Here is a 21,095-nt window from a genome sequence, read left to right on the forward strand (position 1 = left end):
CCCTCTGCATCTGCAAAACAAAAGCCCTTGTTCAGGATCTCCGCATCTGACTTCTGAATTACTGCCACATTCAGCAAATGCTATCTTAAACACATTTATTTCAGATCATTTTCTTGACTAGTTGGTTTATCACAAAATTAATTTTTAGTAGCTCCATGGACTTCCTTTTCCTATTGCTTCAAATATTTTCCTATTGCTTCAGCCTAGAAGAGAGGGATCTGGGGGTCGTGGTAGACAACAAGTTGAATATGAGCCAGCAGTGTGCCCTGGCAGCCAGGAGGGCCAACCGTGTCCTGGGGTGCATCAAGCACGGCATCGCTAGTAGGTCAAGGGAGGTGATTGTCCCGCTCTACTCTGCGCTGGTGCGGCCTCACCTCGAGTACTGTGTGCAGTTCTGGGCACCACAGTATAAAAAGGACATGAAACTGTTGGAGAGTGTCCAGAGGAGGGCTACGAAGATGGTGAAAGGCCTGGAGGGGAAGACGTGTGAGGAACGGCTGAGGGCACTGGGCCTGTTCAGCCTGGAGAAGAGGAGGCTGAGGGGAGACCTCATCGCAGTCTACAACTTCCTCGTAAGGGGGTGTCGAGAGGCAGGAGACCTTTTCTCCATTAACACCAGTGACAGGACCCGCGGGAACGGGGTTAAGCTGAGGCAGGGGAAATTTAGGCTTGACATCAGGAGGAAGTTCTTCACAGAGAGGGTGGTTGCACACTGGAACAGGCTCCCCAGGGAAGTGGTCACTGCACCGAGCCTGTCTGAATTTAAGAAGAGATTGGACTGTGCGCTTAGTCACATGGTCTGAACTTTTGGGTAGACCTGTGCGGTGTCAAGAGTTGGACTTGATGATCCTTAAGGGTCCCTTCCAACTCAGGATATTCTATGATATCATTATTCATCTTCAAGACCCTTTGTGACTTATTATCTCTTGGGCAGTTCCAAATGAGAGTTCACTTCCCAGCTCGGTTTAGCCATGATCCTGATCTTTCTTTCCCACTTGTTTAGCATATTTCTGCATCCTTCTGCACTGCTTTCCCTGAGCCAGGCGCACAGTTCTGATGATGCAGTCCAGCAAACTGCAATAATTTCATATTATTGTATTAAATTAATTATATTAATTTAATTAATACATTAAATTTTATTATATTAATTATAATCTTACGTTCTTTGATTTCAGGAAAGCAGGAGAGAAAAAACAGCTTTAAGCTAACCAACATGAGATTGCACCAGTCCCAACCTACGTCCATGGTGCCTCCAACATCTCACTACATTCCCTTTGTCACTACAGTATTTGCTTGCCCTGCTGAACAGAAAAGACCTACCCCAAAGTGCTTGGATAGCCATGAAAATTGGCGCAGATTACCCTAGCATACATGTACTCTGACCTTCCGGCTGTCCTTGGGAAGTTAGCATGCCCCTTGCCAATCCCCATCTGCCTGTAGCCAGAGACCAAACAGTGCATGCTGTCTCAGCCACTGGCTGGCTGGATAGTTTAAAGGCACCAGACATTGCACAGACCTGCGCTACAAACTAAACTAGAAATATCTCACACTGAAAAGGAAGGGAAAACTGCCTGACCGTACACAAAAAATCACTAGCAGCCTCTCAGAACACAAATATTTCACACAAATATGTAGGGCCATTTCCTTTTCAAAATGAGAAAAATTGGGAAAGGCTGAACATTTCATAAAAGATCCTTTATTGTATAGTCTACATTTCCCACAAACTGACAGCAAGCAATTTATAAGTCTATTCTGGGAATACGAGTTTCCTAGCCCCTCATAGATAGCTGTTATTGCTAAATACCAAGGGTATAATGCAAAAGAGCATGACATCTCCTCTCTCCTAGTGTGTGTCTATTTAATTCCACACTATCATTATTTAGTTTATTATTGTTATGGTTTAAGCTCTGTCTCATATTTTACTTATTTAATTAAGTTATATGCATAAGAAAAGAAAACCATACCTCCTGGTCTCCTGGCTGTCTTCCCATCTAGAAAAAACTATCACTGAAAAAGAAATGATGAGGTTACTTGCCCAAAGTAATTTCCTAGTTAGTTTAGTTTTTTAAATATATCTTTCTCATAGTAAGAGTAGTGTCATCTTAAAATACATATCCATGCACCAAACAGGAAGAGAGGCCCATAACAAGATTGTGATTTTGAGGTGCTGTCAGCTTGTCCTTAAAAATAATAATAATAATAATAAATTAAAAAAAAATAAATAAATAACATTTCAACATGAAAGGTAATGCAGATACTTACTCTTCTTGGCAGTTGCTTAAGACGGCTGTTCTCCATGACTAAGCCTGTGATTTCTGGATATTGTCTAGGCACACCTGCTAGAGCAGGACACTCAGATATACATGCAGGATTGGACCATTTTATGATATTAACTTAGCTCTGTCTTGGCATACAGCTCCATGGTACCTCTGGCCGTGCATGATGTTGAATTTCAGATGATTCTTTTTTTCTTATTGAAAGTAGTTATTTAAGTATCAGATCTGTATGTGGTTATGAGATTTTGTGGATCACTCCTTTGAATCCAGAATTCTTCTCTTGGTTCCACCTCATGTGCCTTCTGTCTCCCCACATGACTTGCTCTACAGCACAGGAGTATGAGCATGTCAGACAAACATTCTGTTCTTTTTAGTTATGAAAACTAATCACAAGTTGGTCCATTTGAAAAAAAAAATGGTTAATGAGAAAACAGGAAAAGTATAGGAAGTACCAGACAATCCTGAAAATTTTATCAAACAACTAAACTGAATAAGAATACACCTAGTGCAATGTTGTATAGAAAGTGAGAGAATTGTTTCAGTGGATATTCAGAAACACTTGCCAAGATCTTTTTGAAAGTTCTATTCCTCTGCCATTATAACCACTATAGCTACTGTATATGTTTCCTATAAAGAATAAATGCACACTGTCCTGGATTTTATCCACAAAGGTTATGGTGATCAAATTAAGTAGATAATAAAAGACTGCATTTTTAATGAAGTATTTTGGTATATAAATATGTCATTTATAAACATGCAATATATGTGCTGTGTATATATAAAAAAGGTCTTTATAGACTTGAAATAATGATAACTTACAGACCTCATAAAAATTCTAATTTTATTGATATAAGCATGAACTTGTCTTCACTGTATGTGATGGTCATCTTCCTCACACACTAGAGACTAATTCTCATGACTTTCTCAATATGTCTTCAAACTGTGTAGATCCACTTGTATGGATATTCATAGACATTGCACCTTAATATGAAAAGTGTTAAAATAACATATCCTTTGTAATAAAAGGACTAAGTCCACTATTAGTTGAGCATTGTACTGGAACAGATCTTCAAAGAATCAACAAAAAGACGTGATGCAAATAGTGCTGTGTGCTGAAGAATAAAGCTATTAAAGTAATGGTATATGGTTTACACAGGTCTTTTTTTATGCTTTAAGTCTCTCTGTATGGTAGCTGTCATTTTATTTTCATTGCTTAAGGTCACCTTAAGCAATTACAATAATATTGGTTAAAATATCAATTCTAATTGATCTACATGAGCTGTAGTTATTTTACTGCCTTCAGCATTCTGAAATTCTGATTCTGATTGTGTGTGGCAATGAAAAAGTGTAGAATGTAATCAAGTGAAGACATCTATCCAATTGTTATCTCCAAATAATACATATTTAAATTGAAAAAAAAAAAAAACAAAACCACACAACATTTCCAATTACCTGCCAAACCACGAATCTGGGGTCATTCTTTGTTCCCTTACTTTTAACAAAATAATAGGAAGAACTCGATGTATTTCTCATTAAAATGAACAATAGAGGAGGAGAAAAAGGTTTTAAATATGCAAGCCAGCATGTAGGACTAACTTTTTCAATGTTAGGGTTTTTTCTACTTTGAGAGATAGCGTAGCCTTACATCAGTACAAATGTAGCTGTATACAATCAGAGGAAAAGCATTTAAACATCCCAGCATGGGTATTTCCATTTAAATCTGATTACAGTGAAATAAAACTGTAGCTATTAAAGGTTTAGAAGAACTACAAATACAAGCAGTAAAAGAAGACAGTTAGTAAATGAGGTAGTAAAACATTTCAGCGGGGCAAACAGTTTATAGCACTCAGCCTTCCTGTAGCAGACTGTGCTATTCACTACAGACCCGTGCACTGTTCCCTGAACTGCACTTAAACCTGCAATTAACCTTTCACGCCTAATGAAGCTGTTTTGCTGGAAAATTAAAATATATAGTACTGCCTGTTTTTACAGAGACTGGGAGGAGAGCATCTCAAAATGAATGACTTTTTCCAATGCTTTTGTTCAAATGCAGAATTAAAGTGCTGTTTGTATATAAATCGGGAACATGCTTTTGAAGGCAATCTCATTTGATGTGCTGTATTTTATTCCTGTGCTTATTAATTGTTTTGCATAATTGTATGAAAAATATAAAAAATTCACACACCAGTAATTTTATGATTAGACACTTACTTCCTGAGAATAAACTATTACCATTTAACTTCCATTAGGAAAGACAATAGTTCTGCTAAAGATAACCAAGTTTGTATTGCTTTCTCTGGTATTTTTCTCATTGTGGATGCAATTATGTCTTACAAAAATAAACTTTCCACTTATGTATTTGACTGGGCTCACTTCTTAATGATCTTTCCATATATATACATAAAACAAGCTACAGATTGTTTTAGCTTCGCAGAACTAGGTCAGGTTATTTCTATAACATTTAGTAGAAAAACAAACTAAACTTAAAAATAGGACTGGTTCTGTAGGTAGGCTTGAATTTTGAGAAATTAGACTATTAAAGGTGACCCACTGATTCTGCTTGTGTCATGTTTACTTATTCCACTGTTCCGTTCTGCCACCTTACTTAAGAGTCAGAAGCAAGCAGAAACCATATACTAGTTCAGAAAATACCAGTTTGGTAAGTAGGATGTTTATCTGGCAGTGTTCAGGGAAGGCAGGTAAATGGAATAATTTATGAACAGGGGCAACAGATATAAAGTATTACAGGTTTTACAATTCCAACTTAATGACTATAAAAGTAGTCACATTTGTTGTTTAGATACAAAACCCGTAAAATAAAGGGAAAGTTTGTTGTTTTTCTTTTAATGAATATTTAAGCCACAGCATTTTTATCAATTTTGCTGTTATATTTTGATGCAAATTCTGCTTGCTTGCAGTGTCTGTGTATCAGCTTGACTTGGTAAATGAAATTCCTTTAGACCGCCAGTCTGAAATAATGAATTGTTCTCCCAGTTAATTGTATTGCTTTGATAACAAGGAACTATGCAGGGCTTAGAGAACATAATAAATGAATTTCATCAGATGATTTGTGTGACGTTTGAAAAATGATCTTCTAAGAGTGACCTGATTTTAATGGAACTCTAACAGCATGCCAGCATATCCCGGTATGCAGAATTAGATTTGAAGAAAATAGTTCTTCCTTTTTGTTAATTGTTATGTAAAGTGAGGCTAGCATCATGCATCCAAGCACATTTTAAATTATCTTATAAAAAAATTGAAAGTCTGTTTTCCTAATAATATTCATTCCATTTAGCATACTCTCTAAGCCTAGTTGTTAAAACCAGGATCATGTGTAAGCAAGCATTGTTTTGATTTTATCTTTGAATTTTCTATTACCAGATACAGCTGATAAAGGTGCCTTGAAGATTTCAAAAATTTCATCTATCAAAGTCCAATTTAAAGCATCACTGGCTCATGCCAGGAAATGTATGTGTATGTGAGAAAAAAAGACTTAATTAATCTTGGCTCTTACATATCCTGAAATGCAGCAATGATTATTGTACTTAGCATTTTATGTTATAGTGCTATGAATGTTCAAAAAGCTGTATGCACATTAGTTAATTGTTGCAACATTTTTGTGAAGTAAAGAATAAAGTGTTACCATTTGCAATAGCATAAATTCTTCAGGATACTTGAGAGACTGTGATGTACTGGGGAGTATGAGAAGCAGCACAATCTTGGCCTATATTATGTGCATATTTAAATGTACTTTTGCAAATATAACTGTTACAGTTTTATTGTGGTCGTGGTGGAGTATAACACAGGCATGATGTGAATAGTCCTAATCCATCTAATTGAAATATCACCCGTGTGAATTAAAAACAAACAAACAAACAAACAAACAAACTACCATTGATTAAACATTTCAGTAACAATAAAATGATAGTAAATTCTTAAACTACTCATTTCCTAGGCATGCCTGTCTACGCCCTTTGTAATGCTGTGTTAAGTTTATAACAGGTTGTGAAATATTGATAATTTAACCACAGTTTGGAAGAGTTTGTGTGAGTTGACCACATTTAGAATTAATACAGTTCAACATCATCGTGTTTCACTGTCTGTTCATAAGTCTATGCATTCTGGAAGTATATTTTCATATGTTTTTATTCATGGTAAATAATAATCTCTCGGGACAGGAAAGCACATATATTGAAAAGGGAAATATTCAAGGGTACAGTTGTGTCCTAACTATGGTCTACATTTTGCCCTTACTTTCTGATATGCTAGCTTCATCTATTTCTAAATGCAGTACATAAACATTTATTAAGAGAAAATCCACGTCAGATTGCTTCTGGTCCAAGAAAATGGTGATAAGGAGAGGTGAAGCTGAAATCACGCAAAGAATCTATAGGAAACTTACACAGAACCTGGCTCTCCTGATTCCCAGTCTAGTCTACTAACTGCACTTTCTTTCTGTTTCTTCATTGTTAGCAGGTAGCATTTCAGAAACTGAGAACTTGGTTACCTATCTCTAAATTAAAGCTGATCTCTTCTGTGAAAATATAAAAACTGCATGAAAGGTACCACCACACTGCTATGGAAGTCTTCTCAGGAAAGCTGGGCATTAAATTCTGTTTTCCCTTTATTTATCTTACAGGTCTTGCAATTGCAAGTGCACTGATAGACATTTCACAACAAAAACCTGCGGATTGTAAAGATAAGAGTTCAGGAGTCAGAAATCGAAAACATCATCTTTCAACACGTCAAGGAACTTGTGTCTGAGATTCAACAACTTCAATTGTATATTCTGTAATGTTTTCTTTTTAAATGGCTTCCATTGAAAGCTATACTACAGCCTCAGTTTTTATGGAGGCAAATCTATGAATGAACATATAAGGTACTGTGCTCTGTTAGTCACACGGCCTACTATACCCCAAAGCAGAACAGACTTATGGTAGGTATATTTGATGAGCTTTAATGAAAAGAGTGGATTCTGATATCAACAATAGATTAAATAAAATACCTAGCATTCTTAATTCTGAACATATCAGAGCAGGGAAAATCCTTCAGCAGAACTAGGAAAAATGTACGTTGTTTTGTAATGTAGAAAAAAAATTGTATAATTGAAAATTAAGCGAATTCCAGGAAACTAAAGGACATTTTTGTATTGCTTAATGTAACAATGAGAATTGTACAGTTCTTTTCTTGTAATCAGAAATTAAGATGTCTTTCAAGTAAGCAGGAACTACAGAGGATCATTTGGATTTTGGTGTTTTTTTACCATTGCCGAAAATAGGTAGGCAACTTTTGAGTTTAGCATAGGTAGAATCTGAGAATACCACAAGTAATATTTAAAGGAAAATTCTATTTAAAAAAAAATATATATTTCAAATTTATTTTTTTTTTAAACTTGCAAAAGGTTCAGAAATGTAATCTGTGTTGCTACAGAGTGATGGTTGGGCTTTCATGTTTCTATTCCTAATACTATTTTCAGAATTTGGACTTAGATATTTTACAAACAGCTCATGTGAGACTTCCATGCCAGGCAATTCATTAGCAAAATCGACTGAGCATGAGAAAGTTTCTTTTGTGATCAAGTTTGGCATTTTTTCTAAGAGTCTCCAAGATTGCAAGTCTAACTTGCTGTTACCCTACAGCAATATACCTGCTCCCATTTCAATACCGAAATTTCTAGTATCTACAAATTATTCTGACCTTCAAACAGAAGAAATGAATCCCAGTCAGCACTTTGACCCTTGTTTAACAGCAAAGTATGGTTTTCTGATGGTGTTGATCTCCCAGCTGCAAAATTTCATCTCAGCATCACTATCAAAGCAACCCTGCAAACCAAAAATTAAATAAGTATTTATAAATTCAAGTTGCTTTCAACAGTGGTTCTGAAATTCAACATCCAGTATGGATCCTCACACAATCAGTACTCAGCAAAAACATGCAGACAAAAGAGTTTCCTTTTCACTGGACATTAGCCTTTTGGGGGCTAGGTCACCACCACAAATAACCTAGCAAACAGCTTTAATGGCCCTCAGGCTTTTTATTTGCTCAAAATTCACAAATATACAAAAAAAGTAAGAGTATGCTAGGGGTAGGTAGCGAACGTGTCATGTTCTAATTTATGCATTACACGTTGACAGCATTATAATATGAAAAAAGTAGTTTTGTATGAGCTTGTTGAAAGTGTAGTTTCTCAGCTACGAATTTCCCACCATGCTAGTACAGGAGACTGATACAGAGGTATAAATTCCTCGTGTAATGATAGACTTTTGGTAAATATGAAAGATATAAAAAGATAATTGATGTTTACTACTATATCTGTATTTTTCATGTTCTTTTTATTTCAGGAAAAGGATGACATTTTACTGTTTATAGTTGACTACATAGTTACTTGCATGCCATGGTGGTGCAGTAGCAGTAATAAAGCCCTGTTGTGAGTTGTGTTTATTTCGTAATGCCATTCATACCTTGAAGTACTCAGCTAAATTAATTTGGGTGAGGACTAAGTGTAAAAATAACTATAAAAAGGAACGATTGTACAGTGTGTAGTTATATCTTATACAGAAATATTAGGTTGCATCTAACCATGACTGCTCTATTGTTTTGATAAATTATGCACTTATGAATTATGATATAATTATTTCTTATGCTGGCATGATTGCTTCAATATTTTCATATCTTAAAATAAGATTATTATCCTAAAATAATGACATCACAATCTTCTGACTTTTATTGCCTATTCTGACCTCAATCTCTTATAACTTAAAATTTCAAAAACTCCTTCTTAAAGCTCCTATTGGGAACTTTCAATCAGTGCTACTTAATACAGTGAAAAAAAAGGTCTTTTTTAAACAACCCTTTCTGTTGGTTTTCAAGTTGATCTGTTCAAATGAATATAAGCCAGTAGAACTGGTTTATAGGATACATACATTTAAGAAAAGGAAAGAACCACTTGTCTGGAATATTTTCCAAGCTCTGTATTATCCTCAACCTAAACATTTCACATAAGAAATATACAGTGTGTGTTCTTTGAGTGTACTGGAAACCCTGTGCACAGAAAGACCATGTATTCTTGTAGAGCAGTTCTGACTGTACTCACAAAGGATTACTTTTCTGTATCTCAACTGGAGTATTACAATTACTTGAAAAGCAGATATGAATTTAAAAGGGATTAAAATATTTTATTGCAACATTGGAGATGGGCAAATATTTTATTATGTTAACAGTAAAAAATGTTACTTTCTTGTATAAGAAAAGCATGTTTGTTATGGGATCATTCAGCATTTTCATTCACTCTGAGAATGTTTTTTCTTAATGTATCTTTCTTCTCCCAGGGTCCCTAATAATTGCATGCAAATTAGTAAACACATATAATAATAAAATAAATAGAGAGAAATAGTTATATAATGGCCAAACCTAAATACCAGAAGATTGCCAACAGACTTCAAACCAAAGCTTCAGAGTAACTGTTACCACTTTCTATTTTAAAGATATAAGAATAGTATGATATGTCTGGTAGCAACATTCTGTCAGTGATTGGCAAGTCCTAGCTTTTTAATAATGACCTCTGTACATCAGATGAGATGTTTTATCAACTATCATATTATGACTGCTTCATGAGAAAGCCAATTTTGTTAAACCCTGCTTTCCAAGATTAACATTTGAACTCTTTCTTAGAGTCAGAAAATGTTGAATGGCCTGTTTTAACCCTAGTGTGATTTATGTTGGGCAAAAATAAATGACTAAATGCTGTTCTGGAAAGTAAGCCCATAGTGAAGTTTTGATTGTCAGGATTCCACCCCCAGCCCTCTCAGCCCATTGATTCTGCTGAGGGAAATTCAGCAGCTATGACTGTTCAAAATTACTGTTCAAAATAGACTGTCCATGGTAGCATGGGCTCATCAGTCTTTCATTTCTTCTCTGTACATGTATATTTATAAAAAGTCCTGAAACTACTTAAATAAAATTTGTGCACATATAAATAACACACTAGAATACTTGCTTCATTCATTACATTCCCTTGAAATGTAATGGAATGTTAATGCACCTATACATAAAATAAATAAATAAGTAAAAGGTTATTTGTATGGTACCCCTATTAAAATTATATCTAAAAAGCTAAATTCTAGATATATTAATGCATGAAGATACCATTAATTGGGAATATTCAGATTAATCTGATTTAAAAGTTTTTATAGTTGACTGCTCTCTTTAAAATCCCCTCCCATCTTCCCAAGCCAGAAACTTTTGGACAAATTCACATTGAGACTTTGCATTTACTATGTGTAAAATCTGCAGAAATAATTGTTTTCTAAGTAATCTCATGCAGAGAGATGGAATCCTGATGGTAGGAATTTTAGTTTGAGATCACTTTAACTGGCATTCAGTCTTCATGCATAATAACTTTCATAGTATAAATTTAATTATAAAATCATTATGTATCTAATTATATTACCATTAAAAAAAAAAAAAGCATATGAAAGGTTTCTTGACAATAAAAGAAAATTCTCTGTTAAAGGTAATTAACAATCCCCCTCTTTCCTAATGCAATGTTGTCCTATCTAGAATTCTTGACATTGCTGAAAAAAAAAAATCAATAAAATAGTTTTTCAGTGTTTAAAGTGCAGAGTTAAAGCTGTAATTTACTGATTCTCTTGTCAGGTAGTTTCTAAAGTAAAGTATGAACTACTTAGTGATATTTTACATGCTTCTAATAAATATAGTTCCTCTGACAACAATAGCAAAATTCCCATTGTCTTACAGGTACCCACAACTTCCCATATTGGTTTCAGCTATGCTTGCTTGTTAAACACAGAGAACAAAGCTCTCAAAAGCAGTCTTGCAGAATCTGGGCTTGAATAAATCAGAGCCATATCTTGTTTCATGTTCTCTGTATTTAATGTTATTTCACTTTCAAAATCTATTCTTATATTTCTATATTACATGTGTAGCCACATAGCTACAGATATTTCTGATGTTGAAAATCACCATTTGTGTATTTATTTGAAATTCTAGTGGCCCCTTGAAATTCACTGTGAAGTCAAAAGGGGGCTATGATTACCCTAGGCTTTAATTTGCCAATATTTCTTCAGTTGTGCTATTTGAAGCTCAGTCATGTTTAGGTAAAAAAAATTCTTTGCACCACTTCTGAAATATTCAAAAGTTTCTTCTTCTAAAATAAGAAAACAAGGTTGTAAATGATGAACAAAGAGAGGGAAAAAAGTCTTTAAAACACACAGGAAGCATTTCTTTATGGAGTTACACAATCAGTTTCACAGCTGATCTAAATCAGAACATTTTCTTGGTTTCCTCTTATTCTCACATATTGTATCAAATGGTCTGAAGACTAACTGAATCAGTGACTCTTTGTGTGTATGCTAGCGGTCATTTTTGCAGAAATGAAGCCTCAAATGTGTTTATCCTTATGAGAGATGATACAGAACTTTGTTTAAAGTACTCCATAGGTAATGCTTCATAGGGTTATCAATTTGCTGTTAGTATTTTCAGGAACTCCAAGACTGAGTGTGGCACATGTATTTATTTTTGAGTCTATTTTTCTATAACAGCTTTTCAATGATAAATTAAGGCCAGAGTTAATATTACAGTAAGCTTATACGAATTTGGAGTTTGAGAAAATTGTTACTTATTTAACAATAACTGTTTACCTTTCTATCTGGGGGATGTTATCAACAAAATGTTGCTTAGCTGTTGTGCAATTTTAGCAAATGCTTTTTTCTGACAGAGTTTTTGTTAGACAAGAAGCAAGAAAAAAATGACATGGAACTCTTCAAGCACACCTCTAGAAGATATTTGACCATCTTATTCTACTGAAGATCTGAGTCTCTTGTTAAACATTACTTTACAGGTATTTGCCAAAAATCATTATTATTGCACTATTTTTAGTGGTTAACATGAAGAACAAATTATTTTTCCCATGTGATGACTTAAAACTCTTTAAATATATTCGATTATAAAATATACTTTAAAAAAAAAAAACAACACAACCATAGTTATAAAAAATAATGCTTATTAGGATTATTACCATGGATGTTTTTTTGACGGAGCTCTACCCAAATTGTCTGCATCATAATGCCTTCTCTCAGTAAGGAAATCTGTTATTTTTCCTGTAAGTCCTGTCTTCTCTTCTCCCCAGAGCACAAAAAGACAAATGGTCAGGTATAAAAATCTTTCTAAACAAATTAATGTAGATGATTTTGTTTTTGCTACTAAATAGACCATTGGAATTTAGAAAATAATTTTTCCTGCTTCAGGTTTCCTAACTAAATACTTGGGAATGACAAAATTAACCTTACTAATGACATGGGAATATTGAAGATTAATTAATTAATGTTTAGAGAGTACTCAGTGCTCTTGAGTGCTCTAAAAATAACAGGCAAACAAGCACTATGAGCACTGAGTGTATTTTTGTTATTATGTTATTTAGTATCAGCTTTATTTAATAGTGCTAGATGTTACAGTTTTCTACACCCAAACTTGAAGCATAATTAACGTGGAGGAAAACAAAAAACAAAAACATTTTCTGGCTGTTCATACTGTTGAGGTCACTTTCCCTTTGTTGGTAAATTGTTGGTAAATTTGTGCTATTTACTAAACCACTTGGCTTACTGATATCTTTGGTTATTCAGCTTTCTCAAATGATTGATTTTTACCTTATTCTCCATTTTTCTCCTTTAAGTATGTAGTCTTTGTACAACACCTCCTGATTCATTCACAGTTGCCCAGGACATAAGCTCTCAAAGGTGCTCCACTATTTTGATGTTCATTATAGTCTGAAAATGTTAGCGATTGTACCATTTTAACCATGCTGAAGAGCACTGGACATAATGCATTTCCATGCTTTAATCCCTCCTTTATAATAAATGGGCCAGAGATTTTGCACTCTTCATGTTCCATCTTCCTCATTGGAAATAGTGAATGTGGATTTCTAAAAATTTTTTATGAAGTTATAAATCCTCTCAGTGTAGTTGAAAGGCTATGATAGATAAGATTTCTTAAAAATCTTTTAGTTATGTGTATTCATTCTGATCATAGTCTTATAGTCTTATCAAATATCTCATGAAAATATTTAATATGTGATAGAACCCTCTTCCAGAATCCCCATTGGTGTTGCTGAACTGTTCCTTCTTTGTTAAATTAAAAAAAAGTCCCTTTTTTGTTAAATTTAAAAAAAAAAAAAAAAAAAGACTTCCACAAACAAAAGACTTCCACAAACAGCTCAGGTCCATCCCTCTAACTTTCTTTGTTGAAAATAAAATATTTTCATTGTTCAACAGGTTTTCAAGAAATTTATGCCCTTTCCTCTAAATTCAGATTTTCTTATCAGTGATCTCAGCCATTAATATTCCTTCTCTGCTCCATCTTTTCCACCATGCCTTTCAAATCTGTCTTTGGCTTATTCTGTTGGCATCTTCTTTTGATGCAATCTCATTGTGAATCCAATCCAGGTTCTGAAGACATGCAGTCCTTGCCACATGCTGATCCTGATTCCTTTCCAACTACTTCTGTCTCTGTTCTTAGAATTAGTGCTTTTAGTTTCTTCAGCAGTTCTCTTACCACATCTCCATCATCTTACACTTAGTATCAGCATCACCTGTTCACTTTATATAGATATCTTCAAAAGCTTCAAACCTGTCCTTTCCTGCTACTCATTGATTCCTGAACCTCTCAGACTTTGTAATGTTATTTGTAGCATATGTTCAAATTGACTCTTTGATTGTTCCCATTCCCCCACGTTACATTTTGGATTATTTTGGACTGTATGCCCTCAAAACATTCCATGTCCTCAGATTCCATCCTTTCCTTAGACATCTACTATTTTATCTTTCACCATTACTTATTCAAGTGTTTCCCAAGCTCCTGAGTTCTTTTGAGAAGAAAAAGCCTTCAAATGCAAGTATTAATAACGTAATCTAACACAGATCAGGATTCAGGAACCCCCTAACATGAGCAGGTGTGCTAAACCATTGCTACATTTCTATAGTACAGTAGATCTGGGGGTTGTTTTGTGCAGGAGGAACATCTTTTAAGAAAACAAAATATTTTAAGTAAATTAATCAGATAGCTGTATAGATGTTCTCATCTGTTTTTAACTTGACACCATTTTATATGGTTTGCCTTCCACTGTGCCTCTCCTGTATTGTCAAATGGAAAGTGTACAGCTTTATGGTCTCTTCACCAGTAAGCCACTGATTTTTAGTGTATTTTATAAATTCATTTTTTGAAAGGTGCTTTTAAAATTATGTGTCTCAATGGTAGCTCAGAATTGAAACATTGAGAATTTTTGATTTACCCTGTCTTTGCTCGAGGATCTGTTACAACAAGCTGCATTTGTTTTAAAAATTACCAGCCCAGAAGGAGTACTTTGGAACTCTGTTGGCTCTTGTATATAGTCTCTAACTTAAAGAGGATTTTTCTTTACAAGTGGATCAAGTAAAGGAAGAGAGATGTTGCTATTATTGACACCATTACAGTGAATATGCAGAAATGTAGATTATTTCCTGAAGAATATCAGACTCTAACTTAAGTTAGTTTCACACCTTTTGCAAGCTGGGCTCCTAACAGAATTGTTTCTACCTAGGAAAAGCTCTCTCGTATTCACATTGTTGCTGTTCTAGCTGAGTAGTCTATCTCTGGATTTTGACATAAATAACCATAAGGGACTTGGACATAATTCAGACAACTATGTTCAATACTTGAACCTGAAAACCATGCTCAGCTGTGTCAGGCAGCCAGAGTTACGGCTCTCTGTGTGGCTTGGTTGCCCCAGGCATATTGGAGCTGGGCAGTTCAGCAGCTAACCCTGATTCAGAAACAAAGTGTTTCACAACAGCCCAAACAGGGGATGTTCAATCTGGCAAGTTATCTCCAAACATAGCACAGCCGTGGTGTTTCATAGAGTGAAATGGTGGCAGACCACTTCTGCCACACCTCTCCCATTCCCCTCCGCCTCTGAACAATGAAGTAGACATGGGGATAGAAAGCCAACATCCCTGCTGAGATTTCTTAGTTCATCAAGTCATTAATTCCTCTCTGGACAGTAAGGCCATCTTTAGTTATCTAGGAGACGAATGAGCCCTGATGAAATCTTCTCGCTTCCAGTTTGGGATAGAAATTAATGGCTATGAAATGAAAAAGAATCAAACAAAGTAAATTCTTGTCCTTCAGATTCCAGAGTACTAAGGCCAGAACATAAGATTTAGGTCAAATCCTTTAATGGATCACCTTTTTGAGATATGTCAGCAAAACTTCATTGGCAGCAGAGGAATGGCACAGATTTATAGGAACTGGGAGCAAGCCCAAAACTTTCCTGTAGTGTGGAAACTCTTTAAAAAAGTATAACAGTGGTGTTCTTTATAATCATTTGGATCATTTTATGAGCACTACATGCACTGTGTAAAATTGCATCAGGGGTTTTGTATGTAAAGATTGTAAGGATACACCTACATAGGATAACCTTTCCCTGTATTGTGGTGCAGAGCCCTCTGCCTAACTCTAGGTGTGTTACATCTGGGTACCAGAAGGGCATAGCTGCATCAGCACTGTGCTGCATCGCTGCTAATAGCTTACTTCTCTGCAGAGCTAATTAGCTCAGTGAGAGAGCACAGGATACGGGCACTGGTACAAGCTAGCTCTTTCCCAAGTAGTTCAGGTAGTTCTGAATAACATTTAATTTTGCTGTCCAGTGTCTAAATTAGCAACACTTGCTGGATTAGCCTTAGTGACAAAACCATATCAATCCAACAAACCTTCTCCAGGAATACACTTGGTGTTATCAATTGACATTTTTTTCTGCAGAATTTCTTCTATGAGCTGGCAAAGCAAAGCAAATGTTAAGATATCCATGTTAGTTAAGTATATTGTGCCCTTAAAAAAGTTATTTATTCCTTCTTCTCTGAAGGCTAGCAGTAACTGTGCTAACCTGTGGAATCTGAATCATAGCCTAAAAAACCCAACTGTTGGAAGAACTCTGTAACAAAGAGCATACCACCAAGGAATAGTAAATACTCCTTGGTTTCCTTCTGAGCCAAGTTTTGTGAAAGTTTGCTGCCTTTTGTCTGCTATTCCAAGCTGCACAGTTACTCTCTGTTCCTAGGTAGCTGACATTTTGTTAGGTGCTTCTAAAGCTGAAGTGTTGTACTCAGAAATATTTAAATTTGTATCAATAAGGAACAGCTTTCATTCTTTCGCAGTCAATGTTGGCATATGCAAAGCAAATTGAAAGCTATGATCAACATAATAAAATGAAACGTCTCTCTCTTCTAGTCAGCCATTGCTTTTTTTTTTTTTTCACTTTAGATAAACAATCTACAATGTGTTTACTGAAGCTTGTACTGATATCCCTCAACGGTATAGGCAAGTCTACTTTTATTCCAACAGACACGGAGAATAAGCCCACGGTACACAGTGCATGCAAACCCCTTTGAAACCTAAGATTATTTGTTCTCTGACTGTTCTAAGGTAATTAAGGAGCATTGCATGTTTCTCAATTAATGATTCCTCATTCAACTGGGGATCTTTGATGCTAATTTGTTTTAATCAGGACAGAGACTGCTAAAAAACTAAACAATTCAGTGAAGAGGAACTAGGAATTTTTAATCAAGTGGAAAAGATCTAAATGCTGTGAGGGACACATCCATCATAAGTTTTCACTTCTTGTTCATTTAACTTTGTTCTTTCAGGTCTCATAAAACAGTGCGTTAATCAATGCAAGGAAGTTTGTTAAGATAAAGAACATGTGGTATATTTTTCCTCTAGCTGTTGTGAACGTTTGTGCAAAAACAAGGAACTCGAAGAGCTATGCTCCTACAAAACATTCACCACAGGTTCTTAGTTATGCACTGTTATAATTTCATGTTTTGTCAAACATAGTATAGGAAGCTGGCATTTTTTTTGTTCTTTCAGAAGAGTCATTGGCGAGGGGGGGTTGGAATGCTCTTCCTTGGGGATAGGGTACTCTCCATTTAAATGTTATTTTTTTATAAAATATATTGGGCAAAGTGAACTGCATTCCTCTGTGCATGGAATTAGTATTTCAGATGCTGCAGCCCCATGCTACATGAAACAACATGGTTTCTGAGTAGCACATGTGTATGTCTGATAAAACAATATTTTACTTCTAAGTACATTTATTTATAGCATCAAGGCAAAAACACTTCATGGTTCTGCCTCCCCCAGCTGCTTTACTGCAAGAGCCTTCATGTCTTCCATTGTGCAAAAACTACCAATGTGCACTTTCTGCTCCCATGGTTTCAACAACGAGGGTGTGCTCACAAGCCTTGGCTTCAGAGGTCTTCAGCCACATGAGAGTGCTAAAGCCATGAAGGATATCTAAGTAAAAAACATAAATAGATATTCTTGTATACACACCTGTTCAATTAAAGGCAAATTGTAGGTGCTAAGGAATTGCCAGATCAGAAGGAGAAGTATTTTATGACTTTGAGGTTTTTAGTGGTAGGAAAAACATTCTCATATTGCAGGTTCTCACATGACCACCAGCATCTTCCCAAGTACTGCTTTGAATGCATGAATTCAGTTTTGGGCACATACCTAACTTCTAGTTCTGAATTGTTTCCTTGAGAAGTGCTGTGTACTCTGAACAATGCCAAAATGAGGTAGAGCCAAAAAATCTAATTGGCTTTATGCCCCTCGCCTTTACTTTAGGACTGTGAACTATTGTGTTTACTTTGTAGTTCAGGAGTCCAAATTGACAGGAAAAGAAATGCTGATAAATTCCTAATGACCTAACGTAAGGATGAGTTTCATGTAATGTAATGGTAGTAAATTCTCAATTTTCTATAGTTTTCTCTAAGCAAGCATAAATATGCCAACACTGAAAGAGCAGAAATCTGTATGTTAAATGATTTCTGTACAAATGGAAGCACAGCTGTTTAAGAGTTTCTTATAGAATATGGCTTTTTCCCCACTCAAAAGCTGTCCATACACCGATGCTTGAACCTGTTAATTAAAAGATCAACATTTTTTCTTCAGTAAGTACCGTGCTCTTTTACTCTTAGAGATGGCTCTCCCGTGTGGAAAAAAAAAATAATAAAAAAAAAAAAATAAATAAATAAATAATGGAGCTGTAATTATGCCCAGCTCAAGGCAATCTAAGGATCTAAAATATCCTGCCAACCAGCATGTTCTCAATCTGCCTTGTTAGTTCACAAAATTGTGCATGTGCCTTTGCTATAGTCTCAAACCTGATAATGTCACATCATTGGGACAGGAAGCATTCTCTGATCTTATCTGAAGTGACACTTGCAATTTCAAGTTCTAGCTTGATGAGATCACGTTGTCAGGGCTCCACGTAAGTGTGATCTTTCCAGATTTGCAATTGTATCTGTTTTGAATGATCTTTACACTGTTCAAGCAAAAACATATGATAATGTATTTTGTCAGATGCAAGTATAATGAAAGGGTGGGTGATTTCATGTTTCCACTTTTAGAAAATCTAATTCATGTGATTTAACTCAGCTTTCTTACCAGTTTCACCCCATCTGTCTAATTCTATTGGCACCCAGAAACCCTGGTACCCACAAAATATCAGCATGTCAAGATAACTCATCCTCTTCATAAAACAGATGAGCCTTATTACCTTTAAACCCCTATTAATTTCATGAAGTTCAGGGCTATAAAATAGTTTGCACATGCTAGAGCGTTAAAACATATATTATGCCTTAAGTAAAAATATTTAGGAAAAGTAAAGCACAGTAAAGCTTGTAATGTTGAAGAATACTTAAATATCTGCATTGTCCTGTTGGCAATAAGAAAGTTTGTAATATTTAACACAAGGAGACTGAAGTTGTTTCAAATGTTGTTACACATGATTAAAAACAAACAGACAAACATTGGCACTGGTAAGGGATAAACAAAGACTTAAACCTTCAACCTCTGTATAATATACGTTATTGCAGAGTCCTACATCAATGCAGATGACTAAGACAACAAGTTTTGGATTTAACTCTGATTTAACAATAATAGGATAGCATATTTGTCTGGATTATGACATACACATCAGAGTAACCAGCAAGATTTAACCACACCTTTTTGACTAATTTAAACTACTTCCTAGCCAAAAAGTGAGAAAAATATTTGGCCATTTAAACTGCAGAGAATGGAAGGCATTAGGAATCTCTAGTATTTGACCTTTCTAAATAATAAGGGGAGATTGGTATTGGAAGGCTAAAGGAGAGGAAGCAGAGGACTTTCTTGGCAAGCAGTTTTGAAATCCTTACAAATCTTTGTCTTTTTTCTTTCCAACTGATAAGAATAATATTCCTAAATAGTCACATCCAAGCCAGAGGAAACAAAATTTCCAGTTTATTACAGTTACTCCCATATTGCTATAATAATTGGATCCTTCCTACTACAAGATTAGATAAATGTGCAGTTTTGTTGTATATCAAATAATGATATATGACCCAGATAAATCACTAAAAATTAAACATAAAGTGTTGCATTTGGACTGACTAATCCTAGACAAATTTTATTTCTTTAATAATGAATTCAAGCCCAAAATGCATTGTATTATAAGAGAAGTGACAGTTCTGCCAAAACCCTGCATAACTTGCAAGATGCAGGCTCATGTGAGATTACCGTGTACTATGCTGACTAAGAAAAAGAAAGGACAGAATTAGGTTATTGTAATGCTGCCATATATATTGGGCCATTCCTGGGATGAGAAATGCATATGCAAACCTGCCTCTGTGCATCCACGTGCTCTCCAAGTTTTGGTTGTATTGTGGGGGCAAAGTAGGCAGATACCTCTCTCTATCCACCTAGACTACTAAAAGTTATTTTTCTGAATATTATGTCTCATTCACTGTAAGACAACTACTGTGATTTAACCCAGCAGGCAGCTCAGCACCACACAGCTGCTCACTCACTCTCCCCAGGTGGGATGGGGGAAAGAATCAGAAAGGCAGAAGTATGAGAATTCATGGGTTGAGACGAAGACAGTTTACTTCATAAAATGTAAGCTGTGCACCCAGGCCAAAGCAAAGCAAAATAAGGAATTCATTTTCTACTTTCCATTTGCAGGCAGATATTCAACCACTTCCAGGAAAGCAGGGCTTGTAATGGTTTCTTGGGAAGACAAACACTATCACTCTGAATGTCCCCTGCTTCCTCCTTCTTTACCCCAGCTGCTATTGCTGAACATGATGTCGTAAGGTATGGGACATCCCTTCAGCCAGCCTGGGCCAGCTTCTCCTGGCTGTGTCCCCTCCCAGCTCCTTGGGCACCCCCAGCCTCCTCGCTGGCAGGGCCGCATGAGTAGCTGGGAAACCCTTGCCTCAGTGCAAGCACTGCTCTGCAACAAGTAAACATCAGTGTGTTACCATTTTCATCAAAAATCTCAAATACAGCATCATGTGAGCCTTTATGAAAAAAAAAAAAAAAAAAAAAAGTTAACTCTATCCTAGCTGAAAACCACAACAGTTACACAGACTAATACATTTGAAGGAGAAAGCTGTCTTGCATTATTTCTAAGGCATGAGGTTTTTTTTTTTTTTTCTGTTGCACGTGGTTTTGCATTTATTTCTATGCTAATGTTTAAGTTTGATGACTCAATAGCCTCAAATATTATTAGGTGGTAACAATAGCTTTCAATCTCTTGCCTGGTCAGCTAGATTTTTTATCTTTTAAAATAGCTTAACCTTTCCCTACCGTTTTATAGTATATGGAAAGCTTATTTCAAACCCCTGTATACTTTGACTGAAAGATGTATTAAATTGATTTCAAAAAGTACTGTGCTTGAAAATCTGCACCTTATGGAGGCATTTGAACTAATCTGTTCTTGGCCTG

At 35.5% G+C, this 21,095-nt stretch overlaps 1 protein-coding gene across 10 annotated transcripts in view; it reads left to right on the top strand.

Moving 5' to 3' along the window:
* The window catches only part of ATRNL1 (attractin like 1), a 493,325-nt gene extending 483,068 nt beyond the window's left edge, over window positions 1–10,257 (top strand). For 5 of the 10 annotated variants that reach the window (XM_072039820.1, XM_072039819.1, XM_072039826.1 and 2 more), the window contains one exon: window positions 1,176–1,381. In XM_072039820.1, the coding sequence (XP_071895921.1) occupies window positions 1,176–1,366 (191 nt within the window). In that variant the 3' untranslated portion in view covers window positions 1,367–1,381. Of the gene's footprint in view, window positions 1–1,175; window positions 1,397–6,915 lie in introns of those variants that run through there. The other 5 variants (XM_038181287.2, XM_038181292.2, XM_038181288.2 and 2 more) reach the window with 3 other exon arrangements.
* Window positions 10,258–21,095: the final 10,838 nt, after the last annotated feature.

This window comes from Anas platyrhynchos, chromosome 6 (assembly GCF_047663525.1).
Source record: "Anas platyrhynchos isolate ZD024472 breed Pekin duck chromosome 6, IASCAAS_PekinDuck_T2T, whole genome shotgun sequence".
In the NCBI taxonomy this organism is placed as follows: domain Eukaryota; kingdom Metazoa; phylum Chordata; class Aves; order Anseriformes; family Anatidae; genus Anas; species Anas platyrhynchos.